We start from the raw sequence: 27,855 nt of genomic DNA, 5'->3' as shown, positions 1-27,855 counted from the left end.
CTGTGGAGGAGGCAGAGAGGAGAGACTCAGAGCTCCGGGTCTTTATATTCATTTTTGTAGATTATACTTTGTCACAAACTGTTGGCTCTCCTCCAAGAATGTCATGATGTGACAGTGGAGAATCCTGTTACTCAGACTGTGCTGTTGCACAGCAGATCCAGTTTGACCAGTTTCAAAAGCTGAGAGTCTCACTTCATGTCTCTGTGTATAAAACAAATATAACTTGAATTTTTTTGGTGTTCAACTAAAATTACAAAACCTGCTTCTGGGTCTGATCAGAAATCAATAGCCTTTGCTGTAATAAAATCCTATAAAAGTTGATTTCAAATTTTTTCATGTAAGACTAATTAACAGGCACTTGATAGATTTTAAAAGAAAGAATCTGAAAACAAAACGTTTTAAAAGAGTATTGTGGGGTGTAGGTGGTCATTAAAATAGAAAAAACAACTGAACTATTTTCAATAACAAACCCTAGCATGCACTAATTTTACACATCTCACAACAACAATACATATTTCAAAGATTTGATCAGTGTTTTGGTTGTTGTTGAGAATTTACATGTTGCTTTTAAAACCACATGAAGTGTGATTGGCTACTGTCCACTGAGACCAAGCATTCAAAGGAGCTTGCAAAGAAGAGCGTCTGGACTTCTTTAAGTTACTTGAAGACGTTTCACCTCTCATCCGAGAAGCTTCTTCAGTTCTAAGGTCAAATGGTGGAGAGTCCCAGATATAAACCTAGTGGGAGTGACCCCCCACAGAGGGACAAAAGGACCCCCTGATGATCCTCTAATCGCCTGAGCCAAGGTGTGAAACTGGGTGTGGGTCCCAATCAGCCAGAGTTTCGGGTGTGTTCATTGTGAAACCTGGCCCCACCTTATCATGCGAATTCCTGAGATCAGATGGCCCAGGATGTGAGTGGGCGTTAAGGCGTCTGGGAAGGGATCTCAAAACTGGATTATAGATGGCAGAGAGTTGGTGTCGTAAACCCCCGCCTCTGTTCAAAGATGGTCGCTCACAGTGGACATAGATGCTTCTTTCACTCCTCTTTCAAACCATCTGTCCTCTCTGTCCAAAATGTGAACATTGGCATCCTCAAAGAGTGTCCTTTATCCTTAAGATGCAGATGGACTGCTGAGTCTTGTCCTGTGGAGGTGGCTCTTCTGTGTTGTGCCATGCGCTTGTGAAGTGGCTGTTTGGTCTCTCCAATGTAGAGGTCTGGGCATTCCTCGCTGCACTGTACAGCATACACCACATTGTTAAGTCTGTGTTTTGGCGTTTTGTCTTTCGGGTGAACCAGTTTTTGTCTGAGCGTGTTGCTGGGTCTGAAATGCACCGGGATGTCATGCTTGGAGAAAACTCTCCTGAGTTTTTCTGATACACCGGCTACATAGGGGATGACAATGTTGTTGCGTCTGTCCTTCTTATCCTCCCTCGCTGGTGTCTGGTCTTCTTTTCTGTGCCTCTTTGCTGACTTTAAGAACGCCCATTTAGGATAGCTGCACGTTTTGAGTGCTTCCTTTACGTGTGTGTTCCTTCTTTTTTCTTTCAGGCTTAGAGGGAACATGTTCTGCCCGGTGGTGTAGGGTCCTAATTACTCCAAGTTTGTGTTCCAGAGGGTGATGGGAGTCAAAGAGGAGGTACTGGTCCGTGTGTGTGGGCTTCCGGTAAACTTCGATGTTGAGGTTGCCGTTCTCTTCAATGTGCACAGCGCAGTCCAGGAAAGGCAAACAGTTGTCCTTTGTGTCTTCCCTGGTGAACTTGATGTTTTTATCCACAGCGTTAATGTGCGCAGTGAAGGATTCCACTTCTCGTGTCTTGATTTTGACCCAGGTGTCGTCCACATATCTGTACCAGTGGCTGGGTACTCTTCCTTTGAAAGAGCCAAGAGCCTTCCTTTCAACTTCCTCCATGTCCATTTTATCCCACAACTTAGACATTCACATTATTCACACTCTCATTACACATACATATAGGATCTTGGGGGTGGGCACAATCACGGAGTCCAAATCACCATCAGGGTGTATACCTCACCCCTGACGTCGTTGCCCACCTCTCAATTTTAAATACACTTAGTCATTGAGGGTTAGCAGGAGGGACTATGCGCTTACCTGCTGCTCCTTGGCAGGTAGCTCCATGCCCTCCTGGGTTTTAATTGCACCTTAGAACACATATGCATCAACACTACAATGAGCGGGTGGAGGGAGGTTTGGAGTCTTCTCCCACCCCCATTCTCTGCGGCCTGCTGGAGCGGGAGGGCTAGTAGGAGGAGTTGGCCGTCCGACTGCGGTCTGGGGTGTGGGGCCTCCCTGCTGCTGCGGAGTCGGGGTGGTCTGCCTCTCCCCACCGCAGGGAAAAGGGTAACACCACCTGGGTCTGGGTGCAATTCCCCCCTCCAGGGGCAAGGGTACCTAGACCCGGTTTGTACAGTACGCTTGGGGAGTGTGATTGTGTGTACAGCGTCTCTTTATGTCTGTCTCCACGTTGGTTGAGTGTGGAGTGAGTGCATATGAGAGCATGAGGGTGGGAATAGATGTTTGTGTCTGTGTGTGCCTGTATGTCTGTGTCTATATGTCAGGTTGGGTATCAGACGCCACCTCTCTGGGGACACCTCAGGCCCTCCAAGGTTTGGAGGCCTATCTCCACCCACCACCACTTCCCCTGCCGGTGGCGGACTCCCTCAGGTGTCGGTGTGTTGGTGGTTCTTTGTGTCTGGGGGTGGGCGTCCGGGTACACACCGGCTCACTCCTTGGCGGCCGCTTGTCGGGGCCTGGGGCCTGGGGCTCGCTCGGGCCCCTTTGGAGGTGGGGTGCCCCCGGCCTCTCGGCCTAGGGCTCGGTCACTCAGGCGCAGCTGGGGGCCGGCGGAGCTCACGGGCGCGTCACTGCAACTCCCCCTGACTTCTGCTCCGCGGCTGCTGGGCGAGCCCTCATCTGGGACTCTCCTCAGCTCTTACTGGGACAGTGGCGCGGCTGCCCCTCTGTTGGTCTTCCATGGTCTCTTGTGTTCTGGGGGTCTCTGGATGTCTGGAGTTTTGATCTCCTCCATACCCGCTTCACACCCTGGAGGACGGGGCTGTGGCCCCCCCACACTCCCTAGCAGATCATTACATGGAGAAACCTTTGGAATGCAAGCATGCTGATCCACACAGGTATGCACACATGGGTATTCACAGACGCGGACTAAAGCTTTCTTGGCTGCTGCCTCAAAGCACACTGTGCGCTGTCTATCTTGCGTGCTGCACAATATCGTTTATTACTTAGTAAATACTGATATCTATGACTAGCTAGTTTATTGTGATGGTGCTTTGTTTTCTCTATTATTATGTTGCTCTTTGTTGTTTGCTGTCTCCTCTGTTTGTTTGTTTGTTTGTTTGTTTTTTCTCCATACAGGTGACCCAGGAGTTTTTTTTTTTCTTTTTTTTTTGTCTCTCTTCCCCCCCCTTCTCACCGTCTCTTCTCCCCTTTGGTTTTCTTTCTTTCTCTCCCCCTCTCTCTCTCATTCATTCCCCCTGTCCTATTTATTTAAAAAAAAAAAAAAAAAAAATGACAAAGGATGAACTGAAGCTCTGCCATCACGTAATGTCGCATACTGCTGTTTCTGATGTCATTTAGAAAAAAAAAAAAAAAAAAAAAAAAACTTCCTCCATGTAAAGGTTGGCTACAATAGGTGACACGGGGGAGCCCATGGCACAGCCATGTTTTTGTCTGTAAAAGCCTTCGTTGTATGTGAAATATGTAGTGGTGAGGCAGAGGTCTAACAGGGTGCAGATCTGATCGGGTGTGAAGTTGGTCCTGTCCTCCAAGGAGCTGTCTTCTTGTAGTCGTTTTACACAGACGAGACCAAGCATTCTTCTTCTTGCCATCAAAATGGAAACAGCAGGAAGAGCACAAGTTACTTTGATCTTGTCACGATCTGGCTGGCAGACCGTGGGGATGTGGGGAAAGGAGGACCCAAAACGCAGACTCTGCGATGCAAACAGTGCTCTTTATTTACAGTGAAAAGCTGTAAAGACAATAACTCCCCGTTGCTCCTCTGAACCCCGTGTGCATGCTTCCCTCCGACGTCTGTGCTCGTGCTCCCCGCTGTTGTGTTTCCGCACACCCCATGCGTGCTGCCTTTCTGGACCACTCTTCCTCCTGCAGGGAAACCATAGAAGTAGCCGTCAACACTAACCCTCGGCGGGCATATACAAACAGCACTGACATATACTGACACACACTAACTTGGTACGATAACTCAATGATCCCGTGCCGGTGGGAGCTCCAACACTCTCCTAAGTAGCTCCCCCGACGAGCCCTGATCACCAACAGGTGTGGCAGGAACTTCACGTGTGGCCAGTCCTCCCACAGGGCCACACCCATCAGGCCTGCAGCTGGCTGTGCTCAATCCTCCAGCCACACCCGCAGACATACACGAACACACCCACACCCTGCCTATACATACGAGTGGGACACAGACTAACACAGCATTGTGCAGAAAAATATAAATAGAATATGCATAGGTTCATTAACATATGATATCTTACCTAGGCGTTATTAAAACCTCAACTTTATTATTATTCCTCAACTTCAGGGTTTAAGTGTGTTAAATTCACGCTTTTTTTTTTTTTTTTTTTTTGTGTCCCGTTTGGATCTATAGCCATCAGAATTGTTGTCTTGAGGCCAAGAAAGATGCCAAGCGGATTTATTTTACCAAGTGGATCATCATGGCCTTGCCATATTGGTCCATTTGGTTGACCTTTATTATAATTATGAATTTATTTTATTTTCAGTTGCAAACGGGACAGACATAACTGTGGGATAGGACAGGGGGAAAGAATGAAAGAAAGAGGGGGAGAGAAAGAAAGAAAACCAAAGGGGAGAAGAGATGGTGAGAAGGGGGGGAAGAGAGAGAAAAAAAAAATTCACGCTATTTTAACACTGATGAAAACTAGCAAGCTGATTTTCATTGCGTGTGTGTGTGTTATTAGTAGGGATGGGTATCGTTTAGGTTTTATCCGATACCGGTGCCAAACCGGTACTTTTGAAACGGTGCCGGTGCTCAAACCGGTGCTTAAAGAATGGACAACACAAAATTGGTCCAAAAACCTCCCATGTTCAGCTGTTTTTTTGTAAAAAGATAACAGTGTTAGCCTTTTCTGCAGCTATGGGGCATATATGGTATCACTCTTGGCTGGAAGCAGTGCTTAAACAATGGAAAAAACACAAACTTTGTCCAAAAACCTCTCATGTTCAGCTGTTTTCCACTTTTTTTCTTTGGTCATTTTAGCCTTTTTGGCCAGGGTGAAGGGAGCATCTGCCATCAAACAAGAAGACAGCTGCATGTAGCTATGATGATGTTTGCTAGTTCACCTTACATGCATTAATGTAATAACGTGGTGAGCCTACTCAACGAAAATTACACACAGACAACATTAAGCTACTCACGCAGAGAAGAACGGCTGCTGCTGCCGTCATCATCCGTCATCATTTCTGCTACACTGGCAGGGCTATGGGCCAGGACTCCATTCTTCGGGTTTTGGGGGGATATTGCTCCGGGTCCGATAACGGGCAACCCACCCGCAGTAGATGTGCACGGTGTGAGGTCTCGCAGCAAGCTATCAAATACGGCGCATTTCTCGGCTTTAAAAAAAAAACAAAAAAAAAACCCCGCTATGCGTCGCCAGGTGTTTCATCGGATTTGAGATGTTACCTCCTTTGACAGTATCACAGTATCAGCTTAAAGCACTTGTTGCAGGCTGCTGAGTTTGCATCTTTTGGACCTGGACCTGCCTACTATCCTCGGAAACGTAAAATGATTGGCTAGAATCTAAAGTGTATCACAGCTCAGTGAAAAAAAAGCACCGAAATAAAGCACCGAAATGTGCACTGCTTTTCGGTCTGCTTACTACCGTTTATGTCAGAACCGGTACCATCATGGCACCGGACACCGGTACCCATCCCTAGTTATTAGTCAGGTTTAATCGATGTCTGTGCAGTGGAGCTGCAGATCCACCACGGCATGTTCTCAAAGCTGCCTTTCATGCACATTTCTCTGCTATAATTGGATCCTTTTTTTAACTACTTTGCTATGAGTCCACTGGTCTTTGTATCACTTTTCATCACAATAAGCAACTTGGACAAGATGATAAACAGACTCACATGCTCAAGATGTTGTCTAATCTTCATGAGCTCCCTTGTATTTATAAGTGTTAGTAAGGTTAATATAGTTTCTGTTTGTGTGTGTGGTTTTGCATATGTTTCTTTATTCAGTGTTTCAGACTCTTTCACAATTTTCACCCTTAAGCAGTCAGTTTTCTTTTTCCCAGGTTTGCTAACCCAAATTTAGATTTCCCACATTAAACAACAGCATTCCTCTGTGTTCTCACCTGCTCCTCTCACTCCGTTGACCTCTCCCACTTCAACAGTCCAATACCAGGCAGTTCTCTTTCCGCTTTGTCCTGCATTCTCCTCTGTCTCTCTTTAACTGCCATGTTATTGCTTTTTGGAACTGCACTCTCTGTCTTCAGCCAGGAGTGAGAGCTCGTTTGTCAGGTTTAGTGACACATGGCGCTGTAAACAATTCAACCAGAAACTTGGCCTGAACGTTTCCAGTGATGTTAACCTATAACTTTCTTCCGACTGCTGCATGTGGAAAATTGATCCAGGTCTGCTTTGCGCCTAAAAATAACAAAACTAAGACATTTTCATTATTATCATCACTGCTTAAAACACACTTATCTCTCTCTGGCCAGAAGCACCAATTTATGTCATATATTCACATTCATAAGTGTAAGTGTTATGTCCCCTGGCTAGTCTAGGGGGTTGAAGGGACGAACATAAATGTGGATAGAGAAGGAGGAGCCAAGATGGTAATTTTAAAAGGTTTATTTAATACTGGTGATGGGATGTGGGTTCAGACCGAGGTGTAACGTCAGGGAGAGCCAAGGCCAACATAACAAACAAAACATCCCTGACGTAGAAATAAAAGAAACTTACCTAATTCCAAAGAAACAAAATATACAACCTATAACCATAACCTACCTAACAACACGTCTGTGAAGGTTCTCAGTCATCCAGGTCATCGTAGTCAAAGGAGCTTGCAAAGAAAAGCGTCTGGACTTCTTTAAGTTGCTTTTCAAGCAACTTAAAGAAGTCCAGACGCTTTTCAGACGGTTTAGAAAAGTCTGGAGCAACAAGAACAGGTGAACTCGACAGAAGACCTTTTGCACATTCAAAACCATATTGACACTCGGGACTCCAAATGAATGGTACCTTCGGGCTGCACAGGTTGGTCAGTGGTGTTACGACTTCAGAAAAATTCCTACAGAAACAGCTGTAGTAACCAACCATCCCCAGAAATCTGCACAGCTCACGGCGTGTTGTTGGCACAGGAAAGTTAAGAATGGCATTAACCTTTGCACTGATAGGGCGAACCTTGCCCTGCCCAACTTCCTTTCCAAGGTAGGTCACTGTAGCCTTACAAAACTCGCATTTAGCCAAGTTGAGGGTCAAGGAAGCATCAGCTAAATGCTTGAACACAGTGGTTAAGGTGTCAACATGCTCTGACCAGCTGGAAGAATAGATGACCACATCATCAAGGTAAACATTACAGTTTGCCACACCAGATAATACAGTTGACATTAACCTCTGAAAGGTAGCAGGAGCATTTCTCATTCCAAATGCCATGACTGTATATTGTAAAAAGTGATCAGGTGTTACGAAAGCTGAGATTTCTGATGCTGTTTCTGTCAGAGGTACTTGCCAATAACCTTTAAGAAGGTCCAGCTTACTCACATAAGCAGCAGATCCGACGCTGTCAATACAGTCCTCAATACGGGGCAGTGGGAAGGAATCAGGTACTGTTACTGCATTTACCTTGCGGAAATCTGTGCAAAAGCGAGGTGTTCCATCTGATTTTGGCGTAACCAGGCACGGAGAACTCCATGGACTATAGCTTGGGATAGCCAATCCATGCTATAGAAGGTAGTCTACTTCTGTGTTCATCATTTCCCTTTTTGCCATATTCACACGGTAAGCATGCTGCTTAATAGGCACGGCATTCCCAACATCAATGTCGTGCTCTATTACAGTAGTACGGGAAAGCATGTCCCCAAAGAGTGTTAAATGAATGGTGACGAGCCTTTCAATGTCCAACTGTTGCTCACGGGTCAAGTGAGACAGATATATAGACAACTGGGACAGTACCTCAGAATTAAGCATTCTGGCATTCTGGTAGCTGGCATCACAAAGTTTGAGCCTGTCTTCATCTAAGCTCGACCTCAATCCTGAGGGAGAGTTCAACAAGAGAGTTTCTGGAGATGAGATTGGCTCTGACGGAGATGCCACAGGCTTATCTGCGGTGCCACAGAAAGAGGCAGCTCTAGAATGAAAAGATTTGAGCATATTGAGATGGCACAAGCGTGTTTTACGCTTCCTATCTGGTGTTTTAATCACATAGTCAGTGTCATTTACTTTCTTATCCACCTGGTATGGTCCACAGAAGCAGGCAGACAATGCAGAGCTAGCAGTTGGTAGAAGAACCAAAACCTTGTCACCTGGATTGAAAGATCGAGGAACGGCTTTTTTATCATACCAACTCTTCATCTTCACCTGAGCAGAGGAGAGGGCTTCTGCAGCTGGCAACCTGGCCTTATGGAGGCGCTCTCTGAACTGTGAAACATAATCCAGAACATTAGTTTTCACAACATGGTCTGTTGACAAGAACTGTTCTTGCAACAACTTCAAAGGTCCCCGAACAGAATGACCAAACACTAGTTCATTTGGGCTAAACCCAAGGGACTCTGCATGACCTGCTTGAAAAGTTTAGACAGAAAGTTAGTTCCTTGGTCTGTCTGTGAAGAACTTTGTCAAAACTTTAATCACCAAAGGTGCAGTTATTCTTCTGAGTGGGACAGGTTCTGGAAAACGAGTCGAAGTACACATTGCAGTCAGTAAAAACTGATTACCATTCTTTGTCTTGGGCAATGGACCAACACAGTCCACAATGACACATTCAAAAGGTTCACCAAGTACTGGTATAGGATGAAGAGGAGCTATAGGAACTGTCTGGTTTGGCTTTCCTGCAATCTGACATGTTTTACAAGTGCGGCAAAACTCAACTACATCAGCCTTCAATCCTGGCCAAAAGAAATGGTTGAGTATCTTGTTGTACGTTTTTGTAACTCCCAAATGACCAGACAGAGGGTGCTCATGTGCATGGGAGACTACGTAGTGACGATACTCAAGAGGCACAACAATCTGATAAGTAGTGCTCCAGTCACAGTCATCAGAACAGGTTCCCTTTACGTCCGCTGTTAGACTTGGGTGGGCAGTCTACTTGCGCATCAAGACCCCATCTTCCAAGAAATAAGAAGCCTTTTTATTTCCTGTTTCAGAAAGAGAAGTAAAGCATTTAGTCAATGAGGGATCAGACTTCTGAGCAGCAACAAGGCTTTCATGTGTGACTGGCAAGTCTAACTGTGGGAGATGTAGATCCTTCCACTTCTCAGCAGTATCCTTTGAGCCACTTTTAAGATCAACCAGGGTTTGCAAATCATCTGTAGCCAGAGCCTGAGCCAACGAAGAGTCTGACAAATCAATTTCTGCTTTAAGTCTTGCTTGAGCCCTGGTGAGAACACAAGCAGGAAAAACAGATGGGGAAACATGTTGCTAGGTCGTTGCTCTTCAAGTTTGATTCTGGATCATTTGTTACTTCGGGAACAGGTTGCACTTTTCCACCAGCAATATCATTTCCCAAAATGAACTGCACCCCTTTTATGGGAAGTGAGGGGCGTACTGCCACAGAGAAGATGCCATTAACCAACTTTGACTTGATGTGTACATAATGCAAAAGAGCTTCGACATAGCCCATTTCAACTCCTTGAATCAGAATACTACCATGACAAGAGGAATGGTCACTCAGGGGTAATAAATCAGATAAAATCACAGATCGTGACCCTCCCGTATCTCTGAGTATTCAAATGGGTTTTTCATCCTCAGGCTTCCCAGTCAATGACACAATGCCATCTAAGAGGAAGGGTTTGAAGCAGGGATCAACTCCTTCACTTTGGTCCCTTCTCTCAGCATGGATGGTTTTAATTAAACCTACTCCTTTTGGTGACTGGTTCTTGCGCTTCAAAGCGGGACATTCAACAACAACATGACCAAGTTTATGACAATAGAAACATTCCCTTTCAGTCCTTGGAGCAAAAGTCTGTCGTGGGCTTCAAGGATCCTTTTGTGGGGGAGGTTCTCTGGTGGTAACTTCACGTTTCTGCACAAAAACAGTTTTATGAGTCAGCACAAATTCATCAGCTATCACAGCTGCTTCTTTCAAAGTGGAAACCTTCTGTTCATTAAGGTGTACAACAATGCGTTCTGGCAGGCCATTTTTGAACTCTTCCAGCAGTATCAGTTCACGTAAGGAGTTGTAGTCAAGAACTTTACTTGCTGTTATCCATTTATTAAAAAGAGTAGCTTTTTCACGAGCAAACTCTACAAAAGTCTGAATTGCTGTTCTTTTGTGATTGCGAAAGCGTTGCCTATACGCTTCGGGAACAAGTTCATAATCAGCAAGGATAGCAGACTTCACTACATCATATTTCAAACTTTCTTCCAAAGACAAAGCAGAACAGACTTCTTGTGCTTTGCCTACCAATTTGCACTGAAGAAGCAATGGCCAAACTTCTCTCGGCCAGTGCAATGAGGCAGCAACACGTTCAAACACATTGAAATATGTATCAACTTCTGATTCACGAAATGGAGGTACCAACACAATGTTTTTACTCACATTGAAACCACATGGGTTTACATGGGAGGAGGTTGTTTCACCAACAGATGAATTTGCAGAACTAGGTTGAGTAGTAGTACTTCTTGAAGTCTGTGCCTGTAACTCCAACTGACGCAGTCTGACCTCCCTTTCAATCTGCAACTCCAGCTCCAACTTTTTCAGCTTTAACACCTTTTCTGTCTGCTTCCAACTCCAACCTGCGAAGTTCCAACTCTGCCTGACGAGCTTGGGCTTTATCCTGAGCCTCAAATTGTAATTTAGCCAAACGTACCTTGAGTAATACTTCTTGTCTTGAACGAGGAGAAGATGGAGCAGCAAAAGAAGGTGAGCCATTAGTGCTTAAATTTTCCACCGTTTGTTTCTCCACAGCAGCAGGGTTTTGCCCTTCTTCCTTTAACACAGCAGGCTTCACTCCTTCATTAGGGGTCCTGTCAAGAGGAACTGGCAAACGAGGTGATTTAGAAACAGGAAGCAGGCCTTCTTCCACAAGTTTGTTTGAAACAGCAGTTTTCAAGTCCTCTTTCACCATTTGCCTTGATACATTTAACTCAAAGTGGGTAAAGGCAGCCGGTGTGGTGTTAGCTTTAGCTTAGCCCGTAGCCCTCCGCGCCTACCTCACCTTTGTTTACGATCTCGGCGCCGTCTGCGTGCACTTCCGCCCGGCCGGGGAGAGTGGGCAGCCTCCGGTGTTCTGGAGATCTCTGGGATGAGTCAGAGATCGGCGATAGAACTGTTGGAGTTATGAGTCCAGATGTCCAGAAGCTCTTGTCTGCTGTAGGTCAGCAACGCACAGCAATTCTGGATGAATAATCCAGTTAAAAGTAGATAAAAAACCGCTAAATAGCAGATTCTGGAGAGACACTGAGCCTCGCGTTGTTCACGCGCCACCATCTTGGAATTACATAGATGTTCACTCCCGGCCATTTAGAGCCTCGCCTGTACTTGTATATGGTGAACCATTAAAGTTGAGCCATATACAGGGTGAGGGGAGATGACCCTTTGTGATCAGCAGGAAGCCACACACACACACACACACACACAGTTCCTTAGCTTTTTTGTCACACTATATGGGTTTTACATTATGTAACCAGTTTAAACCAGTTCGACTGTGTTTGTGTAAACCACGGTGGTCAATAAAAGAGCCTGCAATCAGAGTCAGTTTGAAGTTGGCTGGAAACAGGTGAATATGCTTTCAGCTCCAAGAGCCTGGTTCCAACCAGGCTTCCCTTGCGCTGCAAGTTAAAACCGGTTGTGTCAGGGCTCTGTGTGCGGGCAGGTGGAGATGTGGATCCAAGTGCAGGACTCTGAGACGGAAATATAACTGAAAACCACAGCTTTATTGCTGGCACCAACAAAACAGAAACCAAACATGAAAATACTAACTGGAACACACAGGCAGGATCTGAGGGTACGACGCAACACCGAGCACGGGCAAACACAGGGCTTATATACAAAGGGTAATAATGAGGGAATGGACAACAGGAGGGAGACACAGCTGGGAGAGATCAGGGCTGACGAGACAGGGGGAACAAAGCTGCACACACTAACATAAGACAAAGACTTTCACAATAAAACAGGAAACATGAATCACTACTCAAAACCCAAGCAAATCATAATTCAGAGAAAAACCAAACATAAGAACTAATCTCTTAACAAGAATAACTGAAACATAGATTATAATAAGAATCAACAAAGCACCAGAGAAACATAAAGAACATCATTCATCAACAACATCCATCATTCAAAAAATAAACCAAAACATAATAAACTCAAAATGCTGGGTCGAATCGCCCCAGAACTGTGACAGGTTGAGCTGTTTGTTTTGCTTTCTTCATGGGAATAAGTCTTTGATCCAGCTGGGCCTGCAAGCGCAGACCCAACAGCTGCCTTTGCTGAATTGTAAAGAGTTTTAACCTATGATATGAATCGGGGCCAAAGCCAAATTTGCTCGAAGTATAGAAGAGGTAGTCCCACTCCATCTGGTCAAAGGCCTTCTCAGCATCAAGTGACAGTAGGGCTTCATGTGTATCGGTTGAGGGAGAGTCATGAATTATACTCAAGACATGTCTAACATTAAAGAAAGAGTATCTGCCTTTGATAAAGCCAGTTTGGCCCGTGGAAATGATTGTTGGTAACACAACCTCTAAGCACTGTGATGAAATTTTTGCAAGAATCTTCGCCTCATTGTTTAGCAGTGAAATCGGCTGGTGTGAGCTACATTGGGGAGGGTCTTTATTCTTTTTCAGAATGAGTGAAATAACCTCTTCAAAAGAGGAAACCATGTAGTCCAGGGGACTTGCTGCTTTGCATTCCACCAATCGTCATCAAGACCTCCTGGATGGAGAGGTCACTTTCGAGTTCAGTGACCAGTTTAGGGTCAACTGTGGTTATATTGAGGTGACTAAAGAAGGTGTCCATAGCAGACTCATCTTGGCTTGACTCTGGGGTGTATAAAATCAAAGTAAAATTGTTGGAAACAGGAATTGATTTCTGCGTGGTCGGTAGGCCCTGTTCATCAGCTATTTCAGAGATGAACTGTTTGGATGACTTTTGATGTATTTGATTTGCTAAGACTGTGCCAATGTTTCTCCCTCCTCATTGAAAGTACATCTAGACTCTAGGATGAGTCACTCCACTTTCTGTGTAGAAATAAGATCAAATTGCCTTTTGAGGGCCTAACGTTCCTTAAGGATGCTTTCCTATGGTGGGTGATTGTAGTTCATATCTAGCTGCAAAATATCATCTAATACCTGTTTCCAGTGCTCAGTATCAGCTTTTTTTCTTGCTGCTGAGAAAAAGATCATTTGGCCCCGAGGACAGGCTTTCAGTGGCTCCCATATGACTGAAAAAGACATCCCAGGGGTTTGGTTTTGTTCAAGAAAGTCTCTAATCTCAGATTTAGTCAAATTCATTAATGTTTCATGCGAGAGAGTAAAAGAGGATTAATCCTCCTTTGGCCATATATGCGACTGGCACCAAAGATGCGCATTCTCATCACTAGGGTAGCGTGGTCCAAAATAACAATAGATTGATGATTGCAAGTTTAGTTTCTATCCAAGAGAACCTTTTGCGGACAGGAGATTAGTAGGCATGTGCCCTTGAAGAAGGATTATGAAAATGCAAAATGTCAACAACGGCGTAGGATTGGAGAAAGCATTCAACATTTTTTTTTGCTGAGTTTGATATACAGGGAGTGCAGAATTATTAGGCAAGTTGTATTTTTGAGGAATAATTTTATTATTGAACAATAACCATGTTCTCAATGAACCCAAAAAACTCATTAATATCAAAGCTGAATGTTTTTGGAAGTAGTTTTTAGTTTGTTTTTAGTTTTAGCTATTTTAGGGGGATATCTGTGTGTGCAGGTGACTATTACTGTGCAGAATTATTAGGCAACTTAACAAAAAACAAATATATACCCATTTCAATTATTGATTTTTACCAGTGAAACCAATATAACATCTCCACATTCACAAATATACATTTCTGACTTTCAAAAACAAAACAGAAACAAACCAGCGACCAATATAGCCACCTTTCTTTGCAAGGACACTCAAAAGCCTGGCATCCATGGATTCTGTCAGTGTTTTGATCTGTTCACCATCAACATTGCATGCAGCAGCAACCACAGCCTCCCAGACACTGTTTTTTAGAAAGAAAGTGTACTTTATTGGTCCCCGTGGGGAAAATCCCTCTCTGCATTTAACCCATTCACTCAGTGAAGCAGTGGGCAGCCACTGGGCGCCCGGGGAGCAGTGTGTAGGGACGATACCTTGCTCAGGGGTACCTCAGGGTAGCTGTTCAGGGGAATCGAACCCCCGACCTTCCGATCATGGGGCCACCACTCTACCTACTGAGCTATCCCTGCCCTGTTCAGAGAGGTGTACTGTTTTCCCTCCTTGTAAATCTCACATTTGATGATGGACCACAGGTTCTCAATGGGGTTCAGATCAGGTGAACAAGGTGGCCATGTCATTAGTTTTTCTTCTTTTATACTCTTTCTTGCCAGCCACGCTGTGGAGTACTTGGACGCGTGTGATGGAGCATTGTCCTGCATGAAAATCATGTTTTTCTTGAAGGATGCAGACTTCTTCCTGTACCACTGCTTGAAGAAGGTGTCTTCCAGAAACTGGCAGTAGGACTGGGAGTTGAGCTTGACTCCATCCTCAACCCGAAAAGGCCCCACAAGCTCATCTTTGATGATACCATCCCAAACCAGTACTCCACCTCCACCTTGCTGGCGTCTGAGTCGGACTGGAGCTCTCTGCCCTTTACCAATCCAGCCACGGGCCCATCCATCTGGCCCATCAAGACTCACTCTCGTTTCATCAGTCCATAAAACCTTAGAAAAACCAGTCTTGAGATATTTCTTGGCCCAGTCTTGACGTTTCAGCTTGTGTGTCTTGTTCAGTGGTGGTCGTCTTTCAGCCTTTCTTACCTTGGCCATGTCTCTGAGTATTGCACACCTTGTGCTTTTGGGCACTCCAGTGATGTTGCAGCTCTGAAATATGGCCAAACTGGTGGCAAGTGGCATCTTGGCAGCTGCACGCTTGACTTTTCTCAGTTCATGGGCAGTTATTTTGCGCCTTGGTTTTTCCACACGCTTCTTGCGACCCTGACTATTTTGAATGAAACGCTTGATTGTTCGATGATCATGCTTCAGAAGCTTTGCAGTTTTGAGACTGCTGCATCCCTCTGCAAGATATCTCACTATTTTTGACTTTTCTGAGCCTGTCAAGTCCTAATTTTGCCCCATTTTGTCACGGCGGGGTGCACCGTTGTGTTTTTTGAAACAGGACCCAAAAGTAGATGTGGACGAGGTGTTGCAAGTTTAAATAGAAAGCGATCCTTTATTTGGATGATTGCAGGGGGTTAACCAAGGAACCCTAAGCAAACTAAAAAAACACTAAGAAACAAATACTACGAAGTTCTATGACTAAGACTAAGACTAAGACTAAGACTAAGACTATAACTATAACTATGACTATGGTGGGGATAACAGACGACCCGACAATGACTTTCAGAAAACAGAGGACTTAAATACACACATGAGGTGATCAGGGGAAGTGGAGACACATGAGGAAACAGCTGACTAGGATAAACATAATTATGCACAGGCAAGAGTAAAACTAACCGCATGAACACAGAACACAAGACCCTTTTCAAAATAAAACAGGAAACATGCAGACTTAGACACGACAACACAACTTAACAGGCCTAACACGCATGACAGACTAGAAAAGGAACCAAACATAACCACACAGACATGACACATGAATCAGGGAAACTTAGTACAGGGGAGATGACATAACATGACATAAGATGACATAAGAAACAGGACTACACAGTAATCTAGAAATTAACTAGGTGCACTAATCTAAGGCACAAAATAAATACAAAAGATACATAAACTCAAACACTGGGTCTCTTGACCCAGGACCATGACACATTTTGCCAAAGGAAAGGAAGTTGCCTAATAATTATGCACACCTGATATAGGGTGTTGATGTCATTAGACCACGCCCCTTCTCATTACAGAGATGCACATCACCTAATATGCTTAATTGGTAGTAGGCTTTCAAGCCTATACAGCTTGGAGTAAGACAACATGCATGAAGAGGATGATGTGGACAAAATACTCATTTGCCTAATAATTCTGAGCTCCCTGTAGGAGTATCCTTATTACTACAATAGTTAGATACTAACCCCATGTTTGCTTACTGGTGGTGGTCAGAGGGCCTGGAGGCGCCAGTGTCCGGCAGCCTCGCCTCTGTCAGTGCGCCCCAGGGCAGCTGTGGCTACAATGTAGCTGCCATCACCTGTGTGTGAATGTGTGTGTGAATGGGTGAATGACTGAATGTAGTGTAAAGCGCTTTGGGGTCCTTAGGGACTGAGTAAAGCGCTATACAAATGCAGGCCATTTACCATTTATTAGAGCTTCTGTCTAGGTTAGAGAACACACAGTTTGTGTCTACATCTAAGATGAGATTATGTGTGGCCATATCTGGAATTTGTGAGAATAAATTGACAAAGAAGTTTTCATCATCGCAGTTGGGAGCATAAATGCTAGCTAAAATTAGTCTGAGTTGATAAAGATGGCAAACCACAATAATATAACGGCCCATAGGATCAGATAAAATGCTTGATACAGCAAAAGGGATGTGAAACATCCCTCGTCTTAGAGTTAAAGTTGAAGTGGAATAGTTGGCCTGCCCAACCAGTCCTCAATTTATGTTGGTCTGCTAACTGGTTATGTTAAGCACAAAAAGGTCCTTACACACCTGAAAGATCTCAAGGCTGATATCTCTGTTCTGCAGGAGACTCACCTTTGTATAGCTTCGACAGCAGCCATAGAGTTATCTAATCAAAAACCAACATTATGAATGTATTTGCACACCCAGACTCCAAGAAGGAGAAAAAAAAAGTAAATAAATTCTGGCAGTATCCCAAGCCAAGTCACCATGTAAAACCCGGTGACCCTGAAACCCCATCTGAACAAGACCACACATAGAAATGCTGGCATTGGGAAACACTAGGACCAAGAGAAAACAAAAAGCAAAACTGGCAGCCGCCTGGCTATAGCTCTGCGAGCGCACATCTCAGTTCTGACCTGATAATCGTGGAGATATTGTTTTTCAGAGAAGAAAGGATGTCCAATTTCAAACCTTCATACTTCATCACGGTGTCCGACTGCAAGCAACACGATGAACTCCCACTTACTTTCTTAGCATGTGCTGAGGATGTGCCTGGCCACTTCCCTGAGGAGCCAGTATATTTATATTTACGGAGTTTAGATGCCATTTCAGTTGTAACTACTGCTCCGTTTTTTTTTCCATTGGTTATTGTAAGACTCCTTGTGCTTGCCTCAAAAGGTTGTGCGTTAAAACTTTTCTTTTTGAATTTGAACATTTAGGTGCAATGGCCTCTCAAATAGCAAAGGTATTGTTGTCATTGGATGCTGAAGCAGTTGGCTCACTCAAAGAAGGAGTGAATTTCAAGAAAAGCACAGAGGATGGCAAGTGTTACATCATATTTAAGAGCAACAATGACTTTAAAGCATGCAAGAACCAGTGCAAGCATCAAGGGGGGCTGTTCATCAAAGACATTGAAGATCTGGATGGCATGTGAGAGCAGGAGCAGATATCAGTGATTATACATTGTCAATTTTTGATTATAGCTGACAGAATTGTCTGTTCCCTCAGGACTGTTAAATGTACCAAACACAACTGGAAATTAAATGTGTCAACAATGAAATATGTGAACCCACCTGACAGCTTCTTGCAGGATGAGCTTGGTAAGTTCTGTCTATAAAATGCCATTTACTGTATATTGATATTCCACTTCCTGCAATATGAGTGTTGGATGCTAAATCTGGAATATAAATATGTAAACTGTAAAGGTGCATTACGGGATGTGTGGGGACCTTATAGTTATAGCTCTTGCCACAGTAGGCTCTAACAATCAGAATAGCAATTACCTTCATTACTTTATTAAATTAAATGCTAAACTGGTAGAGGGCCTTTTCTAAAGAATAACATGACAATTTATGTCAATAATTGTAATCAAGAAATGTCAAACATATTCTTTCCAACAGACATTTTCCATGCTGCAAATGACTGGGATGTAAACTGTTTAATGCAATGTAATTCTCTCCTTGGTAATTTACATTTTTTCACTCATCCACGTGACGTCTTCAGTCTCAGCTGACTGCAGGTTTCTCCAACCTTATGAACAGTACATTTGCACAATGACTGAAACCAGCCCACTGAATGAACAATGGGCTGTGAGGTCAGTTCTTTGGTCATTAATATGGAAATGGTGCCAGTGCTGCTAGTTTCAGTCATTGTGCAAATGTACTACCTCCTAAGAACAATAATTAAACATTTGTGAAGAGCTCTGACCAGGAAAGCAAACCAAAAGAAGAAACCAATGTCAAACATATCCTTCCAACTGACAATTTCCATGACTGGAACTGTTTAATGTAATTTATTCCTCTGAAAGTAATAACAATTATACATTTGTGCCAAAAAGCCCACTACAGTATAAATACATGTGAGTCAGTATGAATGACCATATTTAATGCATGGATAATAATATAATGAGAATAATATAAATACCATTTAAATACTACACCTGAGCTTCTTGTCGCACTTGCAGAGGTATCAATGTTGGATGATGGGGGGCTTCAGTTGGTGGAACTGAGCCCTGTTGATCCCTGGATGGCTGATCCTCGAGAACCTCTGGAGCTCCAGAAGGGAGAAGTGAAAGTACGTGTTGCTGTTACACTTTAAATAACAAATGTTTTACAGAGTTTTTCAGACACCGCTGTGCATTGTTTTACCCTTATTAGACTGTTATGCAAAATTATCTGTGTAATAAATTATATAAGTAATAATAAAAATCTTAATTATGTCAAAGTATCTCAATAATGAATGAAGAGGAAGGTCTGTGTATTCAGACTCACCTCTGGTGCAGGTGCCCACCTCTCAATTTTTAAATGCATGTAGACATTGTGTGTAAGCCGTGAGACCAGTTTTCCCGTGATTCACTCGCGTACGTCAGTTTGAAGAGGAAAAAGAACTCCACGGGACTCCGATGTGAAAAGATGTAACAAAAAATTTATTCCACGGTTTTGCATCTTACAGGAGTGGTCAGGTTTAACTTGTCCTCAACAAAATAACATACTATGGTAGGAAAACCGTGTGGCTCTGTTCTACCCTGCTGCCCCGTATATCTTATGCCGTGTTAACTCTTTTTCTCTCTCTCCCCCCTCCCACACCGCATGCACTAATTGGCATACATCCGTGATGCCTGGATTTTACTATAAACACCAGTCTTTAAGGCACATGTATACATGGTACTACATAACCTAGTTCCACCATAAACATGCATCTATTTCCTAAAATTATTAATTACACAACAAGCTTAACAACAGCAAAATATAAATACTAAACATATGAACTATCTTAACTTGGCTCCTACATACCGGCCCCTAATTGTGACTCTATTACACAATTACCAATTTACACTTGTGGAGCCAAAGTACACAAACTTCAGTCTCTGCAGTTGATTACTTCAGTCCGATTCCTGCAGAAGGCAAATCTTCGTAATGGGCCTGTCCAGTACACTCGTCTTGGTTTTGATCCTAACCTGCCGCACCATTCCAGCCTTGTCTGAGATAGTATGGATTACTTTCCCTGTAATCCAAGAGTTGCGTGGGGCTGTATCGTCAACAATAAGCACAATGTCTCCAACCAAAAAGTTGCGAGATGGACGGGTCCACCTTTGCCTCTCTTGAAGTTGCGGCAAATATTCCCTTGCCCATCGTTTCCAGAATATTTCCGACATGTATTGCACTTGCTTCCATCTTCTTCTTGCGTAGAGATCTTGCCTGTCGAACAGTCCGGGAGGAAGAGATGGTTTGTTCCTGAGCAGCAACAGGTGATTGGGAGTGAGTACTTCCAGATCATTTGGATCACTGGACGCTTTGGTTATTGGCCGACTGTTAATAATGGCCTCCGCCTCACACAGAAGTGTATGCAGGCTCTCTTCATCCAGTGTCTGCAGCCTCAAGGTAACGTTTAGGATTTTCTTCACTGACTTGATCAATCTCTCCCAGACCCCTCCATGATGGGGTCCTGAGGGAGGGTTGAACGTCCACTGAATGCCTTGTTGTTTTAGGTGGTCTTCAATTTTGGACACATTCCATTCAGCAATGGCTCTTTTAAGTTCACGCTCTGCACCAATGAAGTTAGTTCCATTGTCAGAACGAAGGGTCTTTATCTGGCCTCGTCTGGCTATGAAGCGACGGAGAGCATGAATGAAGGAATCTGTGTCCAGCGAGGCTGCCATCTCCAAGTGTATTGCACGAGTAGTTAGGCAGGTGAAAATGACTCCATACCTCTTCACCGTACTTTGACCACGTTTGATCTCAAACGGACCAAAGTAGTCCACTCCGCAGTTTGTAAATGGAGGGTCATCTGGCAGAACTCTGTCTCGGGGTAGGTCGGCCATTTGCTGCTGTCCTGCAACTCCATGCTCACGCCGACAGGCAATACACCTAGCGAGTATTTTTCGTACTGCAGAGTTGGCACCGGGTACCCAAAACTTTGTTCTCAACTTGGAGATAACATGATTGCGACCACTATGAGCCAAGTTCTCATGTATTTCTCTGAGGATAAGCTTCGTGACGTGAAGATCCTTGCTCAGGATTGCTGGCCGCTTAGCCTCCTCGGGTAGTGCTGCTCTGCTGAGTCGCCCTCCGACCCTAAGGATGCCTTGTTCAAGTACTGGACTCAGTTTGAAAAGACTACTAGTCCTCTTCACCCCCTGACCTTTAGAAAGTGCGCTGATCTCCTTAGGAAATGTCTTCCTCTGACAGTAGCGAATGATTGCTTCTTCAGCCTTCGCAAGGTTCTCTACCGTTAGCTTGTTGGTGTCCCCTTGAAACAGGCTGTCCTTGAAACCTTCCATATCCCTCTCGACTTCAGGTTGTGTTTTAACAGCACACAACTCCTTCCCTTTGCGACACAATTCCAGCAGAATGCTCTTGACTTTAAGCATCCATGCCACTGCCCTTTTAAGTTTAAACCAGGATGAGAAGTACTGCAGGAACTCCAGCACTACATCTTCACATTCCTTGATTGTACTAGCACACACCAGGTTACCCTTTACCTCTGGGTCATCTGTAGTCAGGCCTTCAACTGGGTGCACCTCTTCTGGCCACTCTTCCATGGGTTTGGTGAGAAAGTCCGGCCCCTGTAACCATGTGTGGGACTGCAAGAAGCTCTCTGCTTGGAGCCCCCTTGATGCAAAGTCGGCAGGATTCAGTGAGGTGTTGATATACCTCCATTGCTCTGGACTGGAGCATTTCAAGATGGCATCCACACGGTTAGCAACAAAGGTACGGAATCTACTTGTTTGATTGCTGATATACTTGAGTACCGTGGTACTATCTGACCAAAATACAGATGGTTGGAGCGGAAGCTGCAATTCAGACGTCAGAACCCTGTCTATGCGTGCTGCCATGGTTGCTGCGGTAAGTTCCATGCGGGGAACTGTAATGGGCTTAAGTGGGGCCACTCTTGCCTTTCCCAACATGAATGCGCAGTGGACTTCGTTACGGCTGTTCCTCTGTAGCAAGTAGCTTACTGTACCGTAGCCCTCTTCACTGGCATCAGCAAAGTGTTGCAGCTGATTGTATACTGACTCTCCAAAGTCCACAGGTTTAAAACATCTTGGAACGCTTATGTTCCCTAGCTGGCGGAGCTGGGTCTTCCACTTGAGCCACTTGTGAGCTAGGTCTGCAGGTATGATGACATCCCAGCCAATCTTTCTCCTGCAAAGCTCTTGCAGAATCTTCTTTGCTTGAAGCGTGACTGGTGACAAGATACCCAGTGGGTCGTAGACAGAACTCACAGTGGACAGAAGGTTCCTCCGAGTGGGTGCCTTGTCCAGCATTACAATCTTGAACCTGAAGCTGTCAGATTGAATACACCATTGGACTCCCAGCGCTCTCTCAATGGGAAGTGTGTCCTGATCCAGATCGAGATCTTTAACCTCCGATGCCCTTTCTTCTTCTGGAATAGCAGACAGAACTGCTCTGCTATTGCTTATCCATTTTGTGAGCCTGAATCCACCCCTCTGACATACAGCTCTAAGAGTGTGGTATAACTGTATGGCTTCCTCTTCTGAGCTCACAGCCTTTAAACAGTCGTCCACATAGAAGTTGTGCAGGACTGCGTCAACCGCTTGGCTGTTGGCTGGATCTCGGTTGTCTTCAGCACATTTACGCAGAGCAAAGCTGGCGCAGCTTGGTGACGAAGTTGCACCAAAAATGTGAACCACCATCTTGTACTCCACCATATTCTGAGTAATGTCACCAGATGTCCACCACAGGAACCGAAGAAGGTCAGAATCCTCATCAGGCACCTTTACTTGGTGGAACATTGCTTCCACATCTGCCATGATGACCACTTCTTCTTGTCTGAACCGGATAATTACCCCCAGAAGGGTACTGGTAAGATTTGGTCCTTGTAACAGCTGATCATTTAAGGTGGTGCCTTTGTACGATGCTCCACAGTCAAAGACCACTCGAAGCTTGTGTTTCTTGGGATGGTAAACTCCGTGGTGCGGTAGGTACCAAACCCTTCCATCGTCACGATCAAGGTCCTGTTCTGGCACTTTCACTGCGTAACCGTTGGTTATGATGTTACTCATGAAAGCCGAGTATTCTGCGTGGAATGAAGTATTCCTCTCCAACTTCCGCTTTAGGTGTAAGGCACGTTGCTCAGCCACTTTGCGGTTGTTGGGCATCTTAATGCGCTTGTTCCGCAATGGCAGAGCGATGCTGTAGTGTCCGTCCACAATAGTAGCTGACTCTGTCGCTATCTCCAGAAACTGCAAATCCTCTCTTGACATTTCTTGTTTCTCGTTTCTTTCATGCTCAGGGAAGTCACTTTTAAACTGCTGGTCCCAGAGCTCATCCAGTTTGCTAACTGATATTCGGTTTGCTGCAACCTGAATCAGTCCGCATGATGCCCTTTGGGAACTGCTTCCTTGGAGGGGTTCGCTGATGGTCCAACCGAGCCTTGTCTTCACAGCATATGGACCACCATTCTCGCTGGCTATAACTTGCCAAGGTTCAACAGCTTTAGGTGCATTAGCCCCGATTAGCAGTCCAATCTTTGCTTCAATCCTAGGTATAGACACCTGCTGAAGGTAGGTCCACCTGTTCACGTAGTCTTGAGAAGGAGCATTGTCGGCAGAAGCAGGAATGTCACTGTGACTGTACATTTCTGGCAACTCAAAGAAGTCATTGCTGTCTAAGCTGCTTATTTCCAACCCAGACACAATGTGGCTACCGACGACCTTTTCCTCTCCCATTGTTTTCAGCAAAATGTTTGTCTTCCTGCCAGACAAGTTAAGCTCATGCATTAACTCTTCAGTACAAAAGCAGGCAGTACTGCCAGGGTCCAGAAAAGCATAAGTGTGTGTCACCTTTTGTCCTCTTTTAGGTTTCACTTGTACTGGAACTATTGCCAAAATGTGCTCTGTTTTCTCTGCAGCGTGAGCAGGTGCTTCCATTTCAACAAATCCATTCACGATTGACTCTGTTTGGTCTTCTCTTTCTAATGATTCCACTTCAGAAGCTACCCTTTTGCTTGTAGCACTGGGCTTAGTCTTCATGTGTAACACTGTGGGGTGCGGTTGTGGACAAACCTGACAACTTGCTTTTTCTTGGCACGAACCACTCATGTGTCCCTGCTTAAGACAGCTGAAGCATAGTCCTTTAGTTTGCATGAAGTCAATCTTTTCCTTATGAAGTGACTTCTTCATCCTCTTGCACTGTTCCATGGTGTGCTCTTCACCACGACAGAAAAGACAGGGTTTGGAAAATGCACACACCTGCTTCCCGCTGACCTTGTTCCTTTCTTTAGAGGGTACGTCCTGTGTAGTGGTGATAGTTGCAGCTGCAGTGAATCCTTTTCTGTTTCCACTTCTCCTTTGCAACCTCTCATCCACTTGCCCTCTAACTTGGACCTTTAAGGTGCTGTCCTTTATATCACCGAACAATGGATGCAAAACTTCTTTGGCCTGCTTATTGACAAACTCCGCCAGATCTGCAAACGTGACTCTGCGTTTTGCCTTGTCTAAGACCCCACAAGCATATGTTCTCCACCTTTCTCTCAGCTTGTACGGAAGCTTGGAAACGATAGCACGCATGTTGGCCGTGTTGTCCAACTCCTCCATGTACTCCACATCCATCATTGCATTACGACATCCAGTAAGATAGAGGCCGAAAGCATGCAGAGCCTCTCCATCATCTGACTTGATGGTTGGCCAGTTAAGAGCCTTGTGAATGTATGCCACTGATATCTTGTAGGCATTTCCAAAGTGCTCTTCCAACAGTCTCTTAGCCGTTTGATATCCATGTGTAGGTTCCATATGAAGACAACTCCGTATCAATTCTCGTGGTTGCCCACTTGTGTATTGTTCCATGTAGTACAATCGATCCTTGTCGCTCTCTGTTCTGTCCTCCACACCATGTTCAAAAGCTCGCATGAACAGCCGATACTCTAATGGGTCCCCTTTAAACACAGAAATGTTCTGCGGGGGCAACGTAGCTAACTTCTGTTGCTTAGTTAGCGCTTCGACCACATCCTGTAGAGCACTTGGTGTCTGCGATGGCTGGTAGGTAACAGTGTGTGTTTGCTGTGCGTTTTGGAGAATGTTCTTCTTCTGCGCTTGTCTTTCTCGCGTGGGGGATGGGCTATTTGACTGCTGTGAAGTAAATAAATCTCCAACCTTATGCGATGCCACGTAGGAGTTCATTCCATCCCGGGTGGATACGCGACTGGATGCCTTGGATGCACGACTTTCGTATTCTGATAAGATCTTGATCTTTGCCTCATTTGCTGCAAGAGCTGTTTGTATTTCTAGCTCCTCCTTTTCAGCTTGGAGCTTAGCCTCCCTTTCCTCCAGCAAGCGTTTCTGTCTTAAAGACGATGCCTTAATCAATAAGGTAGCTCGCTCCACCTCTGCCTTCATGCGTGTGGACGACACCGATGACGAAGCGCAGGAGCCGCGTTCTGAAAATGCCTTATCACTGCGTTTTGAGACAGATGAATTAGATACGCTGTCAGATGGATCCACATCTTCATTGCATTTTTCAGCCTCCACAGCGCGCATGGCCATCTTGTCAATCCAAGCCGAAGCTGTCTCAGCAAAAGCCTTAAAGGAATCAGCCTTAGGTTCAAACCAATTTTCCTGGTCTTTAGTTAAATCCTCCTCCGGCATTTGCTGGAGCACCTCTTTAACATTTGTGTTCAAGAGGTGCCATCTTGTCAATCCAAGCCGAAGCTGTCTCAGCAAAAGCCTTAAAGGAATCAGCCTTAGGTTCAAACCAATTTTCCTGGTCTTTAGTTAAATCCTCCTCCGGCATTTGCTGGAGCACCTCTTTAACATTTGTGTTCAAACCACAAAACTCTCCAAACCGCTCATTAAAATCCTTCATTAACTGTGTTACTTCTGTTAGGCTGGTATCACATTCATTTTCCATCAGCTGGCGCACTTGTTTCACTGTGCCTGTTAATTTGGCTAGCTTGGCCTTCCGTAAATTGATAACACGTTGCAGCCTTTCCTCCATAGCTTTAGGTGTGATTTTCACCGCCCTAGCTTCCATTTCTGCTACTGTGTCTTCTTCTTCGTTGTTCATGCTATTAATTTCCCAAATAGCAACAACAAAATCCTTATTTTATCATCCAAAAATCATGCAGGTTGGCTACCACACAGCTCAGCATCCACCATGACTCAGCACTTTTTTTCCTCGTGAATTAGCTCCACTTACTCACGTTTGTTGTCGCTGCAGCAGCTCGGGTTTTTTCCTTCTTTAGTCGCGTCAATTACTCCACAACGAGCGGGTTTTCCTACAAAATGTGTAAGCCGTGAGACCAGTTTTCCCGTGATTCACTCGCGTACGTCAGTTTGAAGAGGAAAAAGAACTCCACGGGACTCCGATGTGAAAAGATGTAACAAAAAATTTATTCCACGGTTTTGCATCTTACAGGAGTGGTCAGGTTTAACTTGTCCTCAACAAAATAACATACTACGGTAGGAAAACCGTGTGGCTCTGTTCTACCCTGCTGCCCCGTATATCTTATGCCGTGTTAACTCTTTTTCTCTCTCTCCCCCCTCCCGCACCGCATGCACTAATTGGCATACATCCGTGATGCCCGGATTTTACTATAAACACCAGTCTTTAAGGCACATGTATACATGGTACTACATAACCTAGTTCCACCATAAACATGCATCTATTTCCTAAAATTATTAATTACACAACAAGCTTAACAACAGCGAAATATAAATACTAAACATATGAACTATCTTAACTTGGCTCCTACACATTGAAGGTTGTCGGGAGGGGCCGTGCTGACACCTGCTAGCAGAAAGCATCATGCCCTTCCCGTCTTTTAAATGCACTTTAGAACAGCAAGCAGCAACAGTACATATGAGCAGGTGGAGAAAGGTATGGGGTCTTCACACACACCCGTTCTCTTTTTGCCATTGGGGGTGGGGGCTGGGAGGAGGAGTTGGCTGTCTGGTTGGGGTCTGGGATGCTCGGCCTCCCTGCTACTGCTTGTCTCCACACAAGGGAAAAGGGCAACATCTCCTGGGTCTAGGGGCAGATTGCCCCTCCTGGGGCGACGGTACCTGGACGTGGGGGTATAGAATATGTTTGGGGAGTGTGACTTTGTCTACAGTGTTCATTTCTGTTTGTCTCCACATTAGGCAAGGGCTGCGTATTTACATGAGGGTGGGAATGCACGCTTGTGCCTGTGTGTGCCTGTTTGTCTATGTCTGTGTGTTAGGTTACATCTTAGACTCCATCTCTCTGTGAACATCTCAGCCCCCCCAGGTGTAGGGGCCTATCACCCCCCACCACACTCCCTGCCGGTGGCCCTCAGCCATCGGTGCATTGGTGGTTCTTGGCATCCGGGGCTGGGCGCTGTGGAGCAGGGAAATTATTTTACTGCTATTGTTAAATAATTGTCATTATTACCATTGCATTAATAATATAATCTGGAGTTTATATTGCATTCAGGGGTTGAACAGTGTGTGTCTTTCAGAAAGGCTAAAAGTCACAGGCTGACAGGAAACAGGCTTGCAGAGAGTTTGCAGAAGCAGGAAGTTATTTTGAGCAGCAGTATGATCATTGCTTTAACAATGTAACAGATAGCTTTAAGAAGGCCTTAAGATGCTTATGCACACAGTTATTATGTTTAGTAGAGGTTCTTGATTAAAACATTTATTTAGTAAAAGTCATATCCATAGTTTCAGTTCGATTATTACACATACGAGAGTGGTTTCTGTCTCTCTGTCTGGTGAGGGGTCAGGAGCTAGTCGCGAGGTGAAACAGGGTGCAATTGTGGTTAGCACACAGACGCAGACACACACACACTTTTAGTTAGATTCATTTATGGGGGAAAGTTTAATTATGTTTTGCTGATGTTGCAAAGAGCAGTTTGTCGCAGAACTGCTGCTGAGGTGTCAAGATGACAAGCGAGCATCCGGCAGTGAC

The 27,855-nt window shown here is 44.7% G+C and overlaps 3 protein-coding genes across 4 annotated transcripts in view; all 3 read left to right on the top strand.

The window, feature by feature from the left end:
* The window catches only part of LOC309703691 (protein NLRC3-like), a 169,816-nt gene that overhangs the window by 71,375 nt on the left and 70,586 nt on the right, over positions 1–27,855 (top strand). The window lies entirely within an intron of this gene.
* LOC309703474 (NACHT, LRR and PYD domains-containing protein 3-like) overlaps positions 1–27,855 on the top strand; it is a 143,609-nt gene that overhangs the window by 71,359 nt on the left and 44,395 nt on the right. The window lies entirely within an intron of this gene.
* The window catches only part of LOC309703520 (cytidine monophosphate-N-acetylneuraminic acid hydroxylase-like), a 45,609-nt gene that overhangs the window by 427 nt on the left and 17,327 nt on the right, over positions 1–27,855 (top strand). Inside the window, exons 2-4 of the mRNA XM_082528419.1 lie at positions 17,686–17,896; positions 17,975–18,066; positions 18,930–19,039. Coding sequence (XP_082384545.1) covers positions 17,691–17,896; positions 17,975–18,066; positions 18,930–19,039 — 408 coding nt within the window. The 5' untranslated portion in view covers positions 17,686–17,690. The remainder of the gene's footprint in view (positions 1–17,685; positions 17,897–17,974; positions 18,067–18,929; positions 19,040–27,855) is intronic.

This window comes from Aulonocara stuartgranti (assembly GCF_965226115.1).
Source record: "Aulonocara stuartgranti genome assembly, chromosome: 3".
Lineage (NCBI taxonomy): Eukaryota > Metazoa > Chordata > Actinopteri > Cichliformes > Cichlidae > Aulonocara > Aulonocara stuartgranti.
The sequence above is the reverse complement of the archived record's forward strand: the minus strand, read 5'-3'. Positions and strand labels throughout refer to the sequence as shown.